The 23,438-nt window shown below is 38.7% G+C and overlaps 1 protein-coding gene across 1 annotated transcript in view; it reads right to left on the bottom strand.

The window, feature by feature from the left end:
• Window positions 1-23,438, bottom strand: part of DNAH5 (dynein axonemal heavy chain 5) — a 196,369-nt gene that overhangs the window by 83,263 nt on the left and 89,668 nt on the right. Inside the window, exons 33-45 of the mRNA XM_054714356.1 lie at window positions 21,090-21,302; window positions 19,271-19,495; window positions 17,711-17,883; window positions 15,636-15,814; window positions 15,045-15,232; window positions 14,531-14,725; window positions 10,572-10,706; window positions 9,647-9,754; window positions 8,383-8,536; window positions 4,394-4,540; window positions 3,329-3,570; window positions 871-1,047; window positions 293-494 (exon numbers count right to left, since the gene is read on the bottom strand). Coding sequence (XP_054570331.1) covers window positions 293-494; window positions 871-1,047; window positions 3,329-3,570; window positions 4,394-4,540; window positions 8,383-8,536; window positions 9,647-9,754; window positions 10,572-10,706; window positions 14,531-14,725; window positions 15,045-15,232; window positions 15,636-15,814; window positions 17,711-17,883; window positions 19,271-19,495; window positions 21,090-21,302 — 2,338 coding nt within the window. The remainder of the gene's footprint in view (window positions 1-292; window positions 495-870; window positions 1,048-3,328; window positions 3,571-4,393; window positions 4,541-8,382; window positions 8,537-9,646; window positions 9,755-10,571; window positions 10,707-14,530; window positions 14,726-15,044; window positions 15,233-15,635; window positions 15,815-17,710; window positions 17,884-19,270; window positions 19,496-21,089; window positions 21,303-23,438) is intronic.

Below are 23,438 nucleotides of genomic sequence, written 5' to 3'. Positions count from 1 at the left end.
GTATATATATAGAGATGTATAGGTACATACATATTTGGTAAAAATATACTTCACACTTCATAATTTTTATATAAATTACTGATTGTATCATATGAATAGCTAATATGGATCTGATTTGGGTTTTAAATTTTGTTTTTAATTCATTAAAAGTTCAGTATACGATATTTGAAAAAGAAACAATTAGCTTTCTTCACACATGAAAATTTCCATTTTAATTTTACATGCAAGAGTGTTACCATATATATGAAACTGTTCTCGTGTGCTACATATAAATGGAAGTGAGCATCCTCACCATCGGACGTGACGTAATAGTCAAACATGGTGTCGGCGGTCCCGGATAGAGGCGGCAGGTCCAAGGCCAGCGTTTCCTGAGACCGCAGCCAGTGCTCCAGCCGGCGCCGACCCCCCAGCTCCAGCGGGGCCCCCACGCTCCACATCAGGGAGAAGACGTACAGCCTTTCCAGGTGCCCCGGCGTGACCTCCACACCCTGTTCCTGAACCGAAAGAACAACATGTAATTACGTAACTCTCAAACCAAAACTTGGCTTTGAGGTTGTAAGGAAAATAGCCAAGATATAAAAGAGTCAAAAGTTTTCCCCCAAAACAAGAACAAGGGAAAGATGAGTAAGACCGGGAAACCAATGCAAGACTGATCAAAGGAAAACTAACCCTGCTGGTCTGCAAACCTGACAACTAAATTACAAAACCATGGCTTGCTTTATGGGGAAAAAAAAAGAAAATATGTGCAGGCCCATGTTTGAAACATCTCTCCTCCCCACAGCTCTAACAAAAGCAATTTCAAATATTGCCCTCGGCACAGTATGACTCTGCCAATGAGAGAGAAATTCTCCAGAAAACCGAGCCACTTACCTTGGGAGGGATCAGACCTTGCAGCATGTTAATGCTCTGCATGATGACAAAGGCCTCCAGCATCTCCATCTTGTATTCTAAGTTCTGAATACTGAAGCGATACAGGGCGGGAAAAGATTTGGTGTACAGCTGTCGAAGAATTTCGGCTTCTTGAGGTGAGCGTTTTTTAAGAAAGCCCTGTCCATTTACAAATTAATGCATGAATTAGATTTATTAGCACACCAGAGAAATGGTCATGTTGGAACAAAAGCTTTTAAAATATCAATTAATAACAGTATCTAATGATTATACCACACTTATGGTGGGCCAGGCCTTGATATAAATGCTTTCATGTACTAACTCATTAAATGCTCAAAACAATTCTATGAGGTAAGAGTTGTTATTATCCTTCTTTTACATATGAGGAAACTGGAGTCCAGGGAATTTAAGTAACATGCCCAGGATCCCATAGCTGGTAGGTGACAAAGCCAGAATTCAAACCCAGAATCTGGCTCCAGCATCCATATATGCTCTACTTCACTACACATATGCTCAATTTGTGAATCCAATATGGAGAAAATGTCTTCAGCTCTTGATTAAAATGTGCTACAGAAAAATAAGGGGGCAATACATGGAAATAATTTTTTAAAACAAAGCAGAATAAAAGATCAACAAAGGAAATCCATACCCAGATTTTGCAAAATGGAAAACAAAGATTTTCACCAATAGTTTAATTAATAACCAATGTAGAAAAATGTCAAAGAATTCTCAAGAAATTAGAGAATTTAGTCATCTGTGGAACCCAATATTAGGAAAGCACATGTGATTCATAACAAAAAAATAGCATTTAACACAAAACAGTATTTTCTTAAGGGGAAGAAAGTTCCTTTGGCATGAAGACATCAGCTCATTCTTAAAGAATCCAAACAGAAGCAATATAATGTTGGTTCCAAATATTTCATCAACTCATGAAACGAAAACAAGACAGCACTTTTGAGTCGATGGGACCAAAAACATCAACTACAGGGCCAGTAATCAGCTTGGTTCCCTGGAGCTGAGATTCCCATGAACACCCTCCCCATTGCTCTGCCCTCTCATAACTCCCTCAGCACAACCTTGCACTTCTCCCTGATTTTTGTGAGTCTTGCTTCTTCCCACTCATTTGTAGGAAGAAACGGCATTAGTTAAAAGCATATAAAAATATTACGTACGTCTACCATCAATGCAAATGCCCAATTCAGCCTCAACATTGACAAGATATAATAGAAGCTTATTTCATAGATAGCAATATTTTTTAGCTAGTAGCATAAAAGTATTTTTAAAGCCTTTGTGAATTGGTAGTATTTGGGGGAAATTGCACAAATACACTTTGACTTGGAATTTGCTGTATCTATAGTTACCAAGTCTGGGGGTGTGGGGGGTGACCCAATCATTTGTATTATAAGAACTGTCGTGGTGATTATTTTTGCAAAACCAAGGTTGAGAACACTTGCTCTGTATTCTCCTCAATGAATGGATAACGTATTTGTGAAATCTGAAACCTTTAGAAGAATTTTTAGTGACATAACCAATGTCAGTATCATTTTGCTATATAATCTCTTCCTTCACATCTTCATACTTTACCGGATATAAACCCTTTCAAAACTCAGAGATGTGTAAATTCTGAAAATGCATTATGATAAGTCAGAATATACCCATACCCAAACAGAAGCACAAAAATTTATGGCAATATAAAATAAACATCTACTTTATCCAAATTATGAATTCATAAGTTTTCTATCCAAATCATCTCCAAAACATGTATGTAACTGAAAATAATCTGACTAACGATGTCAAAAAAGGTTTTACAGATGGCTTATCTAATAAGCATTCTGCCTTACACTATAGTATCTATTTAATTATAATCTAATTATAAGTAATATACTCTAGAATATATTGGTAGTAATAAAATAGTATCCCTTATCATGCATTAAAGAGAAATTATCTGAAATACTATTTCCAAGTAAAACTTAAAATATTATAATCCTGAGTCTAATAAAAATCCCTTCTATGCAATTTTAATAAATTGTCTTCTTCAAGTTAATATTCTAACTATTAACTGCTCTATGCTAACTATGGCTGCTCCCAAACTTTATGCGAATGAATACCTTTTAAAAATGTCATGAATCCCCAAAGTGAAAAAATTTAATTTTATTTATTCAGTCACTGTTCAGTGGGGTTATTGATTCACCTGGGCCTTGCCATTACTCCTCAACCCAAGGGTTGGAAATCACAGCTCTCCCATGATTAGAAGAGCACTGAAGAAACCTGTAAGGGGCAATCGGGGTTTGCATGTCCCAGAGCATTCAAGGATCTCCCATAAACAGTGGTATTAAAGTGCAATTACACCCTGCGGGTCTGCAGAAAAATCAGCAGGCACTCTACCCGAACACTAAAGGATCTGCTTCCTCTTTACACAAAAGAAAGACTCCAATCATACCTCCAGAATAGGACTCCAGTCCAGGATAGAAGAACTCATGAAAACCATTCCATTCCTTGAGACGGTAGCAGGAGAAGCATTGTCAATGTTATGAGGCTCAAAAACAATCTTGCAGTTTGGAGCCATGGGAATCCGATCGCCATTGGCAAGTGTTAGAGTTTTGTTATCATCCAAAACAGAATTCAGATTTTCAATCCAGATGGCATCGACTGGACCATCAAGAACTATCCAGATATGGTCCCCTAGAATATACAAGCAAAGGTGTGTGTGGGAGGGGGGGGTTGCATACATACACAAATGTAGCCCTTAATGAGCTTCTTTAAACAGCATTCAAACACCTAAACTGAATAATTGGTGCCTGGCTGGTGTGGTTCAGTTGGTTGAGTGTCAACCCGTGCACCTGGTTCAATTCCAGGCCCAGGGCACATGCCTGGCTTTCAGACTCAATCCCCAGTAAGGGGACGTGCAGGAGGCAGTCAATCAATGGATGTTTCTATCTCTTCCTCCCCCTTCCTCACTCTCTAAAAATCAATAAAAACATTATAATTATACATATATAATCTGAATAATTTATTAATTCAGTATAGACTTCATTTTGTATATATACAATTTTCTTTCCAAAGAAGCCCACTTCCTCCAGTGATTTTATTGGAGAATCAGGTTTTTGTTAATAGGCTGTACTTAACTAAGAACAACATTTTTAAAATACTCAGTGAAAATAGTTATGGTAAAATCACTTTATTAAATACTATCAATTTTCCTTAATATCTTTTTCTATCTCTTTTATTCTAAGATATCAGAGGAATACAGAACATTTTTTTCAAAAGGAAAATAATTCCCTTCTTAACCAAAAAACAAGGGGGAGAAGGGATGAAAGAGGTTTTAAATACACTAGTCAATAATTTCAGTATTTCAACATTCAATGATATTATACGGATTTATGACTTCTTAGTCTTGACTAAGATATTATATGGAGAATACAGTTTTTCTACTAATTTTAAAGAGGCACCAAGGATTTTACTTAGAAGTACATGTCAAAAAATAGTATTATAATTCATCTTCTACCTTTCTTAGCCCTCAATGTTTTCCTCCAAAGAGTAGAAAATATCCCATCAGTCCAGTCATTCGTGGCCACATCGAGCCGACCAAACATCTGTGGGGCCGTAATCGCTTTGGGATTCATCCTCATTTCCCGGTGTGGTTTTCCACAATCTAGACCAAGTAAATCCAAATTTTAAACAACTCAGGTGTAGAGTGAACCATCATTATGCAACATTGCATTAATTTGCAGTATAGAGTCAGCAGGTGTTCAAAATATGAAAATCCAAAATTGCATTGAAAATATGTCTTACTGCATTTCCAAGTTGTCATATTTAGCCTCATATTTTATTGATTAAATTGCATTTGTTTTTACCTTCTGTAAAAGAAAACGGCATATTACATAAGAGGAGAAAAAGGATACCATGTTGGAACTGACAAAGAAATTAATGTAATCTGGAAATTCTTCAAATTTCACAGCTCAAAAACCTTTTGGCTTATGGTGTACTAGATTACATCTTAAATGTGACATATCACCTAAAAGTGGCTTCTATATCTACATTACCAGCTTTAATTTGCTGGGATGTGTTCTTGCTCATTTAGAAAAAATAAGCTAAACTAATATGTTGCAGGAATCAAAAACTTTCTTTTGTGGCCAACCTCAAAAAAGGTATTTGAATCTTTCAAACCCTAAAACTACTCTTAAATGTGCTGGATTCTATACAAAGGGACTTTGGCTGATAAGCAGAAAAGTGACAAATAAAGTTTAAAGTATAAAACCATAAAAATAGATACAAAAATATTGCACACTGTGTGAGAGGTTGACACAGGCACACATACGGTACACACATGTGCACATCTGAAAGGGTGTTACATTAAAACCTACTTAGAAAATTAGACCAGAGTTCTCTTTTTTCAAAAATCACAAAAAGAATCAAGGTAATTATTTGCAGTATTTTATGATGCTGAAGTTCAACTTAGTCACAATTCAGCTTTTGCAATAAATGATATCCATATGACTGGCAACACTTTTTCTTTTTACTAGTAATCTAATCACACTTTACAAAAGGCCAGCAAACTCTTGACATGTGTGAGAGAATCATAGGTGAGATCCAGACTTGGTCTGTTACCCATACAAGAGAAACTATCAAAAATTACTTCATTAAGGTAGAATTATATCATTTTCATTTAGAATATCAAAAGCATTAAGGAAAAAAATGTTTAACTTTCAAAATGTTGGTTAAAGTAATTCCTCTAAATTCTCTTCTTAGGCATTTCTTGAGTGTCCTGATCACTCCACTTTCATGGACTCTGCCGTAGAGTGGGCATCCTTTTCTTGCTGTCACCTTCTTATGGACACCCGACCACCCGCCTGTTCCTCGGTTTACTCTCTACACGGCCAGCAGATGGTCTTCTACACACAGGGTTGACCATACCACTCCCCAGCTCAATGGCTTCCCATCACCTACAGCATAAAACCTCAATACTGAGTATGACTTACAAAACTCCTCATGCCACATCTACAGTACCAATTTGAAATCCCCTGAAAGCAAAGCCAGGGACAAGAACGTGGGTGCTGAGAGTTAGATGGTAGTCAGGGGAAAGAGAGAATGAGATGGGAAAGGAGAGGCATCAGCGTATTAAGCATAATTTGAAAGGGAGAAGGGCACATTGCTGAGCTGGTCACAGAAACAATGTCCCTCTAAAAGACACAGGGTGGAACATCTGCCATCAACTGTTTTCCCCCATTGGTTGAGGGTATGGCTGCCTCATACATTAATTCTCACCGACCCCTATTTCCAGGCTGAGCCAGTTCCATAGCTTCAAGGAAAGTCATAAAGCTGAAAAACTGAGAGGAACCGCTGGTGTTGAGGGGAGCAACTGTCCAACAGCCACACTGATAGCAGGGTCAGGCCAAAGGGATAACATTGGGCACCAATAGCATCTGCGATACCTACTCATCTCCCCCACTTCCATCCACACACAAACACAGTCTCTTCACGTCAATGGACTTCCCTGGGTATATCATAGTCTTCTTCCTGCATAGTCTTCCTTGCACTAAGAATGCCTCATATCCACCCGCTACCCAGCCTTCCAGCCTCAGATGCAGTAGCACCTGCTCTTTAAGCCCTTCCATAATTCCTTGGAAAAGATTCTGCTGTCCTTCACCTCTGCTCACAAAGTAATTATCCAAACTTTCCTCATAGTGATTCCAAGTTGACTTTTAGGAATCTGTGCCTATGTCTGTAACTCGTTACACGGTAAGCTCCTTGAAGACATGTCCACTTTTTTTTCATACCTGTTCTCCCATTTCTAGTGCAGAACCTCGCAAAACCTCCAACTATTTTTTAATGAAAAAATAATGGGAAATAAGGGAACAAATAACATACATGGGTCTTGCACTTCTTCAGTAGAAGGTCAGCCCAATTATCTTCTCAATCTTTTGGATAATTACAGTTTTCAGCAAGAAGCAATGTTTTACTTAAGATAACAAATGTTTGGCCTACCTATTAAAACTAAGAACAGGATAATAACAGGAAATACTAAAACCAAGCACAAGTTAATAAACAGCAAGTAGTCTAATGATTAATTCAACTTTGCAAAGAGCTTTTCCAACATCAGGGATGCCATACGAATTATCCAAACACATTATACATAATGTATCTGTATGGTTTAATACTTAGTGCTCATTTTGTTCATGTCATTGTACCAGGTGCACTTGTAGTTAACAGAAGGCAGTTTTAGAACAACAACAAATGTATTAAGCATAATTTGAAAGCTACGTAAAAATCCCAGCTATTATCAGCACACTGAAAACCACGTGGTAAGTCCTGCAGGTGTGAACTCCGTTTTGGTGGAGTTAGGTGCTAGCTGAGAGCATAGTCCTGTCTCCGTGTGAAAACCCCATAGATAGAATTTTGATGCACAGAATTACTTCATCCCACAGCTAAGAAAACTGAGACTAAATCTAATGTGTGCAGGACCCTAGAATAGATAGAGGCAATTCCCAGCAACCAGCAACTCAGTACCAACGCACTGGGGTTCCAACCAGCACCTTTCCCTGTGGGACCTTGTATGATGCATTCCCACAACCAAAATTCTGTGAAATTTTGGGATGCAACTCTGGCACAGCTAAGGGCTGCTGATACTCTTAGGAAGAGAATCATCAAGGTCTAATCAGAACCAGAGAATACAAGAATAATCATGACCATTATTCCCAGATGACCTCAGGCTAGGGACTTCGATGTGAAGCTTAGGGATATCTGGAAATTAAGTGCATTTGTTTAACTTCCCCAGAAAAATACTTGCTTCCAGGTGGAAAATTAATTTATATGTATAGTTAACATATGCCGTGGGAATTTAAGTCTTGCTTGGATCAATTAGCCTATGGTAAATTGTTTTCATTATATGTCGTTTTGCTTAAAGTCAGTTTCCAAGTGAGGACTTACTGCATGTGGAACCTAAAAAAGCCAAACTCACAGAAATACAGAGTGGTAATTCCTAGGAATTGGGGGGTGGAAGTGGGAAGACATTAGTCAAAGGTACAAACTTCCAGTTATTAGATTAACAAATTTGGGAATCTGACATACAGCATAGTGATTACAGCTAATAATATTGCATCATATACTTGAATGTTGCTACGAGAGTAGATCTTAAATGTTCTCACCACAAAAAAAGAAATGGTAACTATGTATGTGATGGAGCTGTTAGCTAATACTATGGTGTTAATTATTTTTGCAATTTATAAATGAATCAAATCAACACTTTGTACACCTTAAGCTTACACAATGGTATGTGTCAATTATATCTCAGTAAAGATGGAAAGAAATGTTTCCCCCTGGTAGTCCATTAATGTAATATGTTCTCTCTAAAATGTACCCAATTATCAGTAAAGCAGCATTCTATCCTGTAAAAATATATTCATGTATCTACCTTTGTTTCCTCTTGGGGCATTCCAATGTGCCACAACTATTTAAATGTGTCACCCAGAGCAATGCAGCATGGCTGCCCCGTACCTGTCATGGCTTTCATCAAGGTGTGGATGCAGGTGGTTTTCCCTGCTCCACTAGGCCCCAGGGTCATCATTCCATGCCGCACTCTCTGTGTTTCAAACAGCTGGATGACTTTCAGTTTCCAAGGAGGATGGCTGATTAAACCAGCTTCTTCCACCTGAAAACATAACAAAACCCTTACAGTGAGCCACATCAACAGCAAGCCAGGCTGCCAATGTGCTCAAATTAAGCATAGAGCATGGAGTGGGGGGTAGAGGAATGGGGAGTTACTGTTTAATAAGCATGGAGTTTCATTCTAGGAAATGAAAAAAGTTCTGGAGATGGATGGTGGTGATGTTTACACAATAATGAGACTGTACTTAATACCATTAAACTGTCCACTTAAAATGGCAAAAATGGTAAATTTTATATTACATATTTTATCACAATAAAAATATATATTGCATAAAAGAATATATGTACACAGACAAAAAGCAGGCTGAACATAATCCAATGTTATAGCAAGCTAATAAGAAACATCTGCATTTGTCTTTGGGAATTGGATGCATTTATATTAACATTTTATTAAGTGTGCATCTTAAGAGCAACTAAAGAATAAAGACTCAAGTATGAAATGTATTTTAAAGGTTTAATTTATATATATATATATATATATATATATATATAATTGTGGGAGAGAAAGATGATATCTGAGGGACCACATGAGATCATTGCATCTGACACTGACAGAGCCACCCAGCATGGGCAAGGCAGCAGCCCAGCCCTGCCAGCCCCTGCTGGCCCATCGCATCTCATTTTGGAATCTCGTTTCCATCAGTAACAGGGCCGCTAGCACATGGCCACTGGACGTGAGGTTGTGCAACGGCAGGAAGAGCTCTATCCTGGGGTGCAACAGCCTCTCTTAAAACAGTCGTCACATCCAACCAGGTCCTAGGCCAACAAATAGAATTTAAACATTCTGAGGTTTGTTTTACTCCATTCCCTGAAAATATAATCAAGTAATCCTTGTACGTGAACAGCAGAAATCGCTATTGTGCAAATTACATAGCAATTTTTATTGAAATTGAATGTATTTGTTCTATATGTTACTATATTCATTAGCAATAATATATTAAAATATACTCTGATCACATACACACAAAGACAGCAGTCACAGCCCCGGGTGTTGTTCTTGGAACCCACAGATTTGGGCCGCACTAGCTCCACCTGATTCCCTGAAATCCAGGTGAGACAGACTGGGTACTTGATGCCTTGTGAAATGTATTACCTGTCTATCAATTGCCACCTCCAGTTCAGGGTAGCCTGCCTTGTCCAGAAGAATATTTGGGAAGAGATCTTCAATCAAACTCAAAAATAAGGGTTCATCCTCATCAATCTCAAAAAGAAAAGAAAGGGAAATCAGACCCATGATTTTGGCATAATCATAGCAATGACCAGGTAAATTGATGGTGCCTGACCCTGCCCAGATCATTTTATCATAACCACTAATAAATAAATATCACCTTCTTTGAAGTTAAGAGATGTTTCCCATAAGTTAAAAATTATTTTTAGAAAAGGAAGGAGAGGAAAGGGTGAAAGAAGAGTAAAAATGGAAGAAAATAGAAGGAAATTAAATACTGTCTACATGACAACTTTCCTATGAAATAATCAGCTTGGGGCTGATTTAAATTTAAATTAAAAAGAATTTTTAATGAGAGAGAGTAGCAAATTAATGAAGTATAATTTGGTTCATACTTTTACTTTAAAATTTAAAAATATATCATTCTGTCACCTGTACATAGATCCACTGATATTGGAAAAACTGAATATCAGTCTCTACCATGAAATGAAATGTACACAATTATTACACATTTGTAAAATTTAGCTACAATTTTCTGCCAGGCTCTACAGACTTTAAGGAAAGTGAGATTTTAGCTCTAAAACACAAAATGACTCAAAGTATTTGAAAACATAACCTGTGGATTTTTTAAAAATCCATTTAAATTCTATTGGAATAGGCATATGTTAGATTAGACATGAGTTAGTACAAAAAGAACTGAAAAGTGTAATTTGAAGTTGTGCTCTCCAGCACTTTATCTGATAATTAGGCATTTTTAATTGAGCATATTAAATAAATATTTCTACATCTCGTTTGTGCTTAGTTAGTTGAACTGATATTTAAGTGAGTGGAACGTTCCATCTGTGAACCGTACCAGTTTGGAAAGATTCATGTCTCGGAGGACGCGCATGACAATCGTGGACTCCGTATCTGTGGGGTTGGCTCTTTTTGCTGCTCCCAATGTTCGCAGAACTGACAGAATGTTGCGCAAACCAAAATCATAATGTACCTGAAAATTGTAAGGTATGCCAGGCTTATTTTCAATATGAACTTACACACGGAAGCTGTACCAATCTGACCACATAATGAATAAAATGCTGATGTGCCTTTAGAAAATGTGTACAAACAGTTAGCAGAGCAATACATTTTTATCAATATATTTTTGACCAAACAGAGAATACCCAAGAGTCCTTTCCTGTACCATCATTAATTTAAGCCCTTAGATCAGAATTAATAGCTATATCTTGACAGGGAGAAAGGCATAAATTTCTTCTTGGAGTACACACATCCCCTTGAGCTTCTTCTTAATCAATCATCCATAAGAATATGTCCTCATATCTCCAAAGCTAAAATTCTGAACCAGAATTAAACTGAGACCTCAGTTATGACCATCATATGCATTGATAAGTAAACAGGCGGGGGAATTAAAAAGAAAGTAAAGTAGCTACATCCCAGGATTACCTAGAGAGGGGAAGAATAAGAACAAATCAGAAGCTAAGCCCCCAGCTTTATTATTGCCTTAATATATATTTTAAAAACTCAATCATGCCAAATTTTAGTACATATCTCTAATAATAAAAGCATAATATGCTAATTAGACCAGACAGCCGAATGTCCTTCCGGACGTCCTTCTGGATAAAGCTGCTGCAGCTGCGGTGATGGGGGCGGTGCCTTCCCCTGACTGGCCTAGTCGCCTCCAGCAGAGGGAGGCCAGAGTGTGGCTTAGGCCTAAGCCATCAGTAGGACATCCCCTGTGGGTTCCTGGACTGTGAGAGGGGGCAGGCCGGGCTGAGGGCCCCTCCCCACCAGTGCATGGATTTTCGTGTACCAGGCCTCTAGAAAAGTGAATAATTAAAAACTAATTTTCTAATCACTATGGATACTATGGCAATTCCTCAAAAAATTAAAAGTAGAACTATCATATTATTCAGTAATCCCATTCTGGGTATATATCCAAAGAATTGAAAGCAAGGTCTCAAAGAACTATGTGTACACCCATGTTCATAGCAACACTATTCACAGTACCCAAGAGGTGGAAGCAACCCAAATACATATCAACTGATGAATGGATAAAGAACATGTGGTATATACATACACCATAAAAGAGGAAGCAAATCCTGCCACATGCTACACATAGATGAGCCTTGAGGACATTATGCTGAGTAAAATAAACCAGACACCAAAGGACAGAAACTGTTTGGTTTCACTTATATGAGGTATCTTTACTAGGGGCTGGGACAAGGGAAAGAGAGGAGCTGTTTAATAAGTATAGAGTTTCAGTCTTGCAAGATGAAAATTTTCTGGAGATCTGCTTCACAGCTTTGTGCATATACATAACACTACTGAACTGTACACTTAAAATGGTTAAGATATCACATGATCTCACTTATAGGTGGAGTCTAACAGACAAAATAAACTGACGAACAAAATACATCTAGAGTCATGGAAGCATGGAATAGAGAGAAAGTGGGGAGAGGGAAAAGATTAAACAAAGAACTTATATGCATATATGCATAACCCATGGTCACAGACAATGGTGTTGTGAAGGCCTGGGGAGGGAGTAGGAGAGGCGAGCAGGAAAGAGGGGGTCAATTGGGGGGGGGGGGGCATCTGTAATACTCTCAACAATAAAGATAAATCATATATATATACTAGTATATATATAGATACATATATATATATAGATATATAGATATCCTGCCATTGACAATAGTAAAAAATAAAATGGTTAAGTTGGTAAGCTTAATTTTACATGTTTTTTACCACACACACAAAAAAAGAAACCTATAGGAAAACAAAACACAAAACCAAAACAAGTATCTGCTAAGGTACCTGGAAGCAGTGTGCATCATTTAGTACTAATCATTTGGAAGATAAATAAATAATGGAGTAAGGGCCATAGGAGTGCAGAAAGATTGAAGTACTGAGAAGAAGAGAGCAGGAGTCGGTGATGTGGGAATTTATCTATACAGTAAAAAAAATATTTCTTTATAGAAAAAAGATAAGAATGAGTGAGTAAAGTCTATAATAAACAGAAGAAACCAAGAATGGTGGTCGCAAAAATAGGGTCAGTCTAACCAGGAAAGCTCAATGGCCACGTCAGAAGGCTCTGTGTGTGCTTGAACACTCATAAGGGAAGGACTTTTGAGTGAGAATATAAACTGTAAGTAATAACAAGTAAATTCAAAAAAGTTTGGAATAGAAGCCAGAGTGAGGAGAGGGATCAAAGAGTTACATATGTTAGGAGTGTTATTCAGTTTATTTTTATGTTTAGTATAATATATAATTATTCAGCACATGCTTTTAGTAATTTTTATTTATATATTCTATAAATCTGTGATATGATCCCTGCCTCCTGGTCTTTGTACCCTTGTATGATCTTACCCCCTGAGCGTGGGCAGGACCTGTGATTTGCTTCTAACCAACAGAATACAGCAAAAGTGATAGGTCGCATATGGTTATGTGTACATGATTATGTGGTCACATTACATAAGATTTGTGATGGTTAATTATATGTGTCAGCTTGATTAGGTCATGAAATGCTCAGAGAGCTGATTAAACATTATTTCTGGTGAGGGTGTTTCTGAAAGAGATTAACATTTGACTTTATGGACTAAGTACAGTAGATGGCACTCCCCAATATAGGTGGGCACCATCCAACCCATTGAAGACTGGAGGAACCCATTGGATTCGCCCTCTTCATCCTCTCTGCCTGACTGCTGAGCTGGGATATCTACCTCCTGCCCTCAGTAACTTATAGTTTCTGGTCTTCAGACTGAGGTTGGAATCCACACCATCAACCCTTCAAACTATAACTCCAGCCTTCCTGGGCCACCTCTTGTAGACAGCATATCATGAGACTTTCCAGCTTCCATAACTGTGTGAGGCAATACCTTATAATAAATCTTTTTTTATATAAACTATTGGTTCTGCTTCTATAAAGAACCCTGACTAATAAAAGATTGTAGCACTCATTTTGCTAGAGCCTCTTTCCCTTGCTGATTTGGATAAAGCAAATGGCCATGTTGAAGAAACTCAAGTAGCAAAGAATGGCACACAGCCTGTGGGAACTGAAGGTGGCCTTCTCCAGCCAATAGCCAGAAAGAATTCCTCAAGCAAAAGAATTCTGCTGACAACATGAGTGAGCTTGGGAGTAGATCTGTCCCCAGTCAAGCATCAAATGAAACCACAGCCCCAGCCAACACCTGTCTGCAGCCTTGTTAGACTTTAAACAGAGGATCCAACCAAGTTGTGCTAGGACTCCTAACCCACAGAAAGTGTGAGATAGTAAATACGTATTGTTCTACCTTAGTAATTTTGTGGTGACAGTATGACACAGCAGTAGATAACTAATACAGAAGTAATAAATGATTAGTTTTGTGCCTCTGAACTCTGAAATCCCATAAAGTCAGAATCTGCTACTCTAAACAGTGCAGGAAATTGGCAAAGAAGTTAATATATACAAATAACAAAGCTTGGCCAAATACTTGAATGAGCTTGAAAGTGAAAAGAGTAAATGATTGAAAGGTTGCTAAAAATCATAAGAACACATAACACATATTATGATAAATGTATAGGTGGGATAAAGAGAAAATATTAATATCTATAATCAGTCCAGAGAGTATTTACTTCATTTCTATGTCATAAACATTAATTTCTTTCAATGTACTTCTTAATAAGACTTGCATACAAAATTGTTTTTATAATGTACAACTTTCTACTTTATATCAATAAGGTATTTGTCAACAACCCTAGCCTACAATTTTTCAAAATGAAAACATTTCACTGAATAGAAAAATGAAACTTGCATAGAAAAACTTCAGAATGTCACACCTGCTTAGAAAGCTGCTCTTCACATAGCTTGTAGAGCGTGAAAAACTTCCTGGCCAACACAATGTTGTCAATGAAGCCACAGCTAGCCAGCTTCACTCTTATGATAATCTGACGGTCAGGGACCATCATGGCCACGGAGCGGAAGTTAATCTTCAAGTTTTCGGGGAGTTCCTGCCGCCCAGCGTAGCCAGGATTCTACACAAAATAAAACCCTAGGATGAATGATATGATCATGGGGCAACCAGCACACATCAGTAGGACATTAGAAGATCCATTATGTACACACCACAAATCTGGAATGACAACCAGAGAATTCAACCTATCTCCCTCTCCTTTTCCCTGAAGAGATTAACTGGTGAGTTATTAATATGGGCTTTAACTCCAAAGGCTTTCAACCAGGAGTGAAAGTTACAATCCCAGTTTCCATTCATAGAAAGTACTAGTAGGTGACATATGACCAAGGAGATGTATGAAACCTGTGACAAGAGGCAGAAATTCAGTAGAGCTTCCTTACCATGGTTAGAAAAAGTCCAAATTCAGGGTTCATAGTCACTCTATCTCCATCAGTAAAAATAAAAGATTTCTTACGCTCCTTTTTGCATGTCAAAATAATGGAAATTTGCTGGGCTGCAACTGAGAGAACTGGTAGATCGATACGGTTAAATTCATCAAAACAACCCCAGGATCCAGATTGTGCCAGTCCTTAGCAAGCAAACAGAATGGAAAATCCAATTAGTATGCAATTTTGGAAAGCCAAAGAAAAGGAAATTACGCAGCTGCCAAGACAAGCCAGAGATAAGCTGGTTGCAAACATAAAGTGGAACAACCAGATCATGCATAGAGTGCCCCCAAAATAGCTCACAGTGTGGCACTTTCTCTGGAAGCACCCAACCTGCAGTGATAAAGAAGCATTACGAAAGGCCAGTGGCATTGACATTGGATCCACTCAACACTGCTAAGATTCAGATTTTCCAAAAAGTGTTACAACGTGTAACAATGACCCTAAAAGGAAGCCAATTATTGAAATATAAATCTTAACCTATTCCACCTTAACTGAAATTTCTCATCAGATAAAAAAAAAAAAAAAGAAAAATATCACCTTCACCTTTAAAAATCCGTCCAAGCCCTCGGAAATCCATCTGGTCCGAACAATTGAAAACCACAACATATTTCCCAAGACATCGTCCCATATCCTTGGTGGTTTCTGTTTTGCCCGTTCCTGCAGGTCCAGCGGGAGCTCCTCCCATGCTCATTCCCAGAGCCTGGGCCAACGTGATGTAACACCTTGAGGGGTAGAGACAGCACTAGAGCCAAAGCACTGGCATCTAGAACATATTCTGAAACACTGCAGTGAACTGAAACCCGCACAAAATAAAACACACACACACACACACACACACACACACACACACACACACCACGAAGATCCAGGCCATTGCCCACACACATTTCCAAGACTCCTTCTAAAATACACGTATCCTATGGCTATTACATGCATTAAGGATAAAGGAAGGGATGGTCTATGGCAGGGGTCCTCAAACTTTTTAAACAGGGGGCCAGTTCACTGTCCCTCAGACCGTTGGAGGGCTGGACTACAGTTTTAAAAAAACTATGAATAAATTCCTATGCACACTGCACATATCTTATTTTGAAGTAAAAAAAACAAAACGGCAAAAACACCCGCATGTGGCCCGTGGGCCGTAGTTTGAGGACGCCTGGTCTATGGTCAAATAAGTTTGAAAACTCTTTAAAGGGTTAAACAGCCTTTCTTATGATAATGTAATTGAGAGTTTCCAAGTATGAAAAACAGTACCTAGCAATTCCAAAACTAATGTTGCCACTTCTTCACAGACCTACCACATCTGAAAAATAGTATTCTAGGAAACAGATTGGGAACCATTAAAGTAGAGCAACCCCGTTTTGAATGTGAGTTCATCATTGGAAGTAGTTGGGGGCCAGTGAGATTTTAATCACATGAGATTTTAATCACACATTTCTAAATGATCACACCTTCACTCCATTTCTGGGAGCATATACTCAGGACTAAATCTCTAGGACGTGCCCTCCAGAGATAAGCAAAAATCTCTCAGAGCATCTTCATATATATGTTTACATGCATGCACACACTCTCCCCAGAACATCCTACATGTATGTGGACCTCTCTCTATCCTTTCCCTGCTTTCCTTTCCAGTCTCTTTGCTATTTTCAAAAATGTCATCACTCATGAATGGTGATTTAGTGGCCCTTCCACAGCTCCAATAGAGTTTTCTGCCTCCCCACCAGGCTGCTGTAAGCTCTCTGCTATCAGGAATGTTTCATTTAGTGTCATGAATGAACTAAATGAACAGAAGAAACAGTCTAAACAGGTGACAGTGCTGCTACATCAAAGTTTTATGTTTTGTCTAGTAATAGTTGCAATCTAATAGCCCAGAGATTCATTCTGTGAAAACAGCTGATATGCAGCTGCAGCTTCTACTTAGGCCAAATGTTGGTTTTATGCACATCCACTGTGTCCAAAATTAATATTCAGTGCATCCCTGAGCAGAGCATATACAAGTGGCTGATGCCACCCAGTTTAAATTAGACAAAGTGAATTACAGAGGATTAGCTATGAAAGGACCCTTGGAGATAGCTTGGTTCATCTTACAGATGAGGAAACTGAGTCCAGGGAACTTGCACAGCAGATCTACCTGACACAACTGGCAAATAACAGGCAGAGAGCAAAACTAAACCCCAGATGTGCAGCCCAATGTCCTCCCCATTGCTTTTCACCTGTACGGGCACTCCATTATTTTCCTGCTAAAAAACACCCTAATTGTCTTTGTAACCACAAGAGATGTCAGTCCCCAAAGCAGTCTTTAAGGCCCATGTGATTTGCACCTATTGACACATGGCAGTTAATTCCCTTTCTTGCCTGTTTTGATGTCCACAGAGGTCATTTGAACTATGCCTCTATAAGACTGAAGGCAAAAGAAGCAAAGTCTGTCTCAAACACAAACCTAAACCCCATGTGAAGACACACCTGTAAGGCTAAGAATACTGAATTTCAAAGCCTTTGGTATAAAAGAGCTTATAAACTATGAAAGGACATTAAGCAGAAATCCCCTGAGCAAATTGTCGATGGGGCGGCAGGGCGGGGGGGAGTGGAGGAGGGGGGGGATCACAGAATCCTCCCATCACCTGTCTGTGAGTGGAGTTATGACAAGCCTGTCAGTGCAGCCTAAAAATTCATTCTGGTATATGAAAGCCACATCTGTGATGTGAATCATCATCTTGTCAGAATCTTCATTAAAATAAAATCTGCACTGCTTCAGCCACTCAAAGTCTGTAGGGCTCTTGATATGCATCTGACACTGAAATGCAAAAGGTATTGATTAAAACTGGGATGAGAACTATGTATTAAATATGCACATTAGCATTCATGTATATCATAATGTGAAGTCAACTGAACTCAAAGACTACCCAACAAGGTCGGAGATGTCAACTACATCACTATCCAACCCACTCATCTATTGATCAGCAAAATAACAGAGACTTTAGAATATATGGGCATGGAAAATTCAAGAGAAACCTCTTATTGTGTTCCACAAATTAAAGAGCATGATATATTTTAATAGTAAGATATTCATTTCTTAAATTTCACCCTTGAATGTCCAATACCACAGTCCTGACCATGAAATACAGACAAGAATACATATTTTGGTGTTCAAAGACAAAACTAAACAATCTCATGAGAAAAAAAAAAGTCATCTCTTGTGATTATGACAAAGTATATTGTTGGTTTTATTTAAATCCATTAAATATTTTTCCTAGGATTGGCTGAGGGCAAAAATGTCTAATGGCAGGTTATTGTTCAGCAATACTTTTGTCTGAATTTTTTAACCAAAATTTTGAGCCACTTTAATCATTTTTCTTTGACAAATAGGAAATCTAAAATTACCCTGAACCCTTTATTTCTCAGAGGGGCAAAGAGGGTGCTTAAATATTAAGAGAAGATTAGCTCACAACAGCTTGAATGTGCTGTCATTATTTCCATTATATTAGAACCAATCTTTCATAATATTTTTTACATAATGGGGTGAGACACAATCCAGAAAATTATTATGAAAATAAGAGCTTTTTGCCTCTTATCTAATGTCCTATTTTATAGTAGAGGACAAATTTCATGTCTTTTCACATTTCCTATTTTCAAGAGCTGCTAAACTCTTTTCCACCTTGTTCTCTTTTAAAGGCAAAAATTTGCATGACACCTGAATGTCACCGTCTATATTAGAAAAGACCATTTGTAGTCAATGACATAAAATGTAGCAGAACTTTTAAAAGACGTGATTTACCAAAAGCCTTAAAGAAAGTACTAACTGCTCTACTAGCAATATTACTTATCAATTCTGTATCAAGAAACTGGTCATCCTTAACTAATATCTAAAAAGTGCACAAGACAAATGAACACTTTTCAGGATGCTACATGACATTCTAGTATTTAAAATAATTGCATAACAAATTTTAAAACAAAATCTAATTTCCCCAATAGCATCTTAGCAAAGACTGTTGGAATATGACTGAAATTTTGGCAAAAGACTGAAAAAAAAACCTGACAAACAAGCTCTCAATGTGAAGATGAGTTTTTGCCTGAATTTAACCTTCTCATTGAATTCATTGAAACTAATTCCAGTGGGTCAGCACAGATAGTGGCTGGTATTTGCTCTTCTGTATATGCCACAGCATTCATAGAGCATTTACCAGGTCATCAAAGATATCCCTTTGGTGCACGTGAATAGTGATCAAAGTCTCATATTTAACTCGTTCCATGGAACTCAGATCCTTGGTTGTAAGGTCTATCAATGTGTTCAGCAGCTCCAAGAAAGACTGATTGGTTTTCTGCATGATTTTTTTATCAAACTTGGCATTTCTAAGGGCTTCTTCTGAATCCCGTGTCCATATCATTTGAATTCCTAATAATCCAACCTATGGAAATAAAAAGGACTTCATGAGTATATATGGAATATGAATAGAATTATACACCTAAAACTTATATAATTTTATTAACCAACTAGAGGCCTGATGCACGAAATTCATGCATTCCTCCAGCTTCCCTCCGGCACCCGGTAGCCGGGCCTCCCTCCAGCCGCCGATAGGGACCCGGGCTTCCCTCGCAGCCCCGGCTTCATCCTTCATCCGGAAGATCGTCTGGAAGGTCGTCTGGTCTAATTAGCATATTATGCTTTTATTATTATAGATGTCACCCTAATACATTCAATAAAAAAGATTAAAGATTTAAAAATAAAATTTAAAAAAATAAATAAACAGAAATTACAGTGTAGTGAATAGTTGTGATTATACAAATATGTCACCTTTGATTATATCAACTTTATCTTACCTTATAATAGACAAATATGCAAACTGACCGCACCTTCGCTACGCCCAAGCCACGCCCACCAACCAAGCCACGCCCATCAACCACGCCCACCAGGAAACCGTTGCAGGGACGCGTGGGTGCGGTGGAGCCCAAGGCCCGGAAACTCGCCCGGGGCTTTCCGGGCCTTGGGTGCCAGCCGGCTGCCTGCTCCGATGGCAGGAGCGAGCCGACCTGGGGGGTCGGCTCGCTCCTGCGATCGGGTCGCAGGGATGCGTGGGTGTGGCGGAGCCCAAGGCCCGGAAAGCCGCCCGGGGCTTTCCGGGCATTGGGCACCAGCCGGCTGCCTGCTCCGATCGCAGGAGTGAGCCGACCTGGTGGGTCAGCTCGCTCCTGTGATCGGGTCACAGGGACGCTGGGTGCAGCCGAGGCCAAGGCCTTCCCCCAGGGCCAAGCCGGGACCCTGAAAGAAGGTAGAAGGCGGTGGCCACAGCCAAGGCCTGGGTCCCCCGTGCCAGCAGAAAACTGGTGCAGGCAGCCAGGTGAATGAAGGTCTATTGCACGAATCTTCGTGCAAACGGGCTACTAGTATGTTTTATAAGAACCTAGGAAAACAATATTCATATTGTTTACCTGACAATTAAGTATGTATAGCCTCACAATGTATCTATAATTTTTTTCTTATAACTTTAAGTCATTTATTGTTTAAGCGATAATTCTCCCTGTCTAGATTTTAAGTTACTGGCAGGGAAAGCATGCATCTTAAACCTGCTTTTCCCAAATTAACACACAGTTTATACATAGTAGATACTTGCAAAATCTTTATTGATCACGATGACTAAGAAAATATTGTTTTCTACATTTTAATGCTGAAATATACTTTTCATTTTTATGGTAAAGCATACATACACTCAGTACATTTTTATGATTTATGTACTAAAGAGATTCAGTAAGAAAAAAACTTTAAAATTAAACAAAATATACCAAATATCTCTACAACACACATATGTATATATGTACACATATATAACCAAATAATCTGTCACTGAAACCTTTAAGCTTATATATATTTAGCAAATCCTTATAAAAATCTTAATATTGGTCCAGAGTTAAATAGAAGCCAGTTGTGTCGTTTACAATAGAAAATATATGAGCTCTAAAATGACTATTCTGTGAAAAAATACTTTCCAATTTCAACACACTGACCTGAGCAGGGAAGGAAGAAAGAAATTCAATCAGTTGGAAACCTGTTTCTTGAATATTTTCAGCTGCCTGGCGAATCACATGATGTAATGAGGACTGAGATTCCTCCAGGAGAGAATTGAGCCAAACTTCCACATTGCCCTCTGCCATCACAGGTTTATCCAATTCAATCGTCTCACCCTCTCGAGAGGAAATTGACAGAATGCGATCATAGATCTATGTTAGAAGCCAAAAAAAATAGCTATATTCATATAAGGAATATATTCCTCCATTGCCCTCGTGTCAATGTTTTCCTTCCAACAGAAGCTAAGCTACAGATTATAACATAAAAGTCAAAATATGACATAAAATCAATTTCAAAACAGTAAAAAAGAAGTTATCCATGAAGCTAAAAGGGAATACTAAATCCATTCTAAATAGTCTATACTTGAAAGGGGAAAACTTGTTTTCTAAAAGAAATATTCAATACAAATGTGACGATCAAAAAATCTCTAGTTCCCCAAATGAAATGAAACTTTCTAAGAGATTGCCATCCATACCACAAGCTTATCAAGTTGACATTAGCAATGACCTGGCCAATATGATCAAGCAAACACCTTACAAGGTAACTCCAATTCTGTACGAAACAGTGTGCTCCTAACAGGAGCTCTTGGTTGCTCGCAATGTTCTCTCCTGAAAACCCAGCTCTTCATCTGGTCATTTCACTTCAATTTCCATGCAGTATGGCATGATGAGGATAGCATGGTGTTTGAGGTTCTAAGATTTGAATGATACTCTGCCATTCACTGACCAGTTAATGTTGGAGGACACATTTCTGAGACTAAATTCCTTGCCTAAAATTAGACATTACAAATAATGCCTTCCTTACTTCCCTACTTCACTACCCACCTTCCTGTTCATGCCAATTGAAAAAATAATAATGCAAACTATAAAGTAAATGTGAATATGTACTGATTTTCTTCGTTAGTAAGTGGTCTCAGATTTAGAACTGAATCCTAAATGTCAGCTTTAGAACTGTATTAATGAAGCCAATGAGTCTTAAATTTCAGGGCCTCTCCCTTACATGGACCCATTCCAAGGTTCTAAATATAAATTGGTATTTATAATTTTATAGTATTTAGGACCCACAAAACCATAATCTGCCATTGGTTATAGACACCTTATGGCAGAAACAACAAAAAATCAGTGCTTTTTCCCCCCCCCTAAAGTAATTGCTATGAATAACAGCTAAAAATGAGGAAATTTAAATTATCTTCAATGTACAATGAGAGAATGAAAAGCTTCACCAAGCACCATGAAGTTCTAGTGCTTTCACTGAAGGATTTAAGCAGAACATCAGAAAGAACTTCCTAGGTAATTCAATCCCCTCTTTCAACCCACGAGTCCAGTAGATTTACACAAACACTGATTTAAGACCATTTCCATGTTTTCCTTTCCTCTCCATTCACCCCCTTGGTTGAGACTTTATTGCAGCAGCTCAGCCTCTTCCATCCTGACCTTGCAGTCACTTCCGACGCTGGTTTCCATGCCCCCCTCTACTCCAGCACCTACATGAGCCAGAGAATTCTTCTGAAACTCACATCAGGTCACTGGCCCGCCCTGCGTAAAAACCTCCCTCGTATTTGGTCACATTCACAATGGAGTAGAAGGACATAGTGTGATGCACTTGGCCTTTTGGAATCTGGTCCATGCCTCCTTCTCCCTTTGCTCATCACTTCTGGTTGTGGTTAAATTGTGTCTCTCAGCCCCAAACTATATGTCAAAGCCCTAAGCCCCAGTACCTGTGACTGGGACCTTATTTGGAACTATAATCAAGTTAAGATGAGGTCCTGGATAATGGTGGACCCTAATCCAATCACTGGTGTCCTTAGAAAGAGAAGGAAATTTAGAGACAGCGACACACTGGGACAATGTCACGTGAGGACAAAGGCAGAGATTGAAGTGATATGTCTACAAGCCAAGCAGCACCAAGGGTTTCTGACCACCACCTGAAACTAGAAGAGAGGCGTGGAACAGACTCTCCTCACAGCCTACTGACATCTTAGTTCAGAATTCCAGCTTCCAGAACTGTGAGAGAATAAACGTGTGTTGTTCCAATCCAGGAAAGCTTTGGGAAACTAATACACTCCCTCACACACCCACATTCCTGCCCATACCTCCACTTGCCCTTCCTTCTGACCGGACCACATGTCTATCCCTTCTCCACCTGCTTGATTATGTTCCACTCACCTTCAAAAAATCCGTTCAAACACCATCTTCTCCTGCAGCAAGCCTCCTCCCACACCCCTTACACCCAGGTGAGGGCTCCCTGACAAGTATTTCTCTGATCCTTGTGCATAATATAAGCACAGC

This window comes from Eptesicus fuscus, chromosome 4 (genome assembly GCF_027574615.1).
Source record: "Eptesicus fuscus isolate TK198812 chromosome 4, DD_ASM_mEF_20220401, whole genome shotgun sequence".
Taxonomy (NCBI): domain Eukaryota; kingdom Metazoa; phylum Chordata; class Mammalia; order Chiroptera; family Vespertilionidae; genus Eptesicus; species Eptesicus fuscus.
This window is presented reverse-complemented; position numbering and strand designations above follow the sequence as displayed.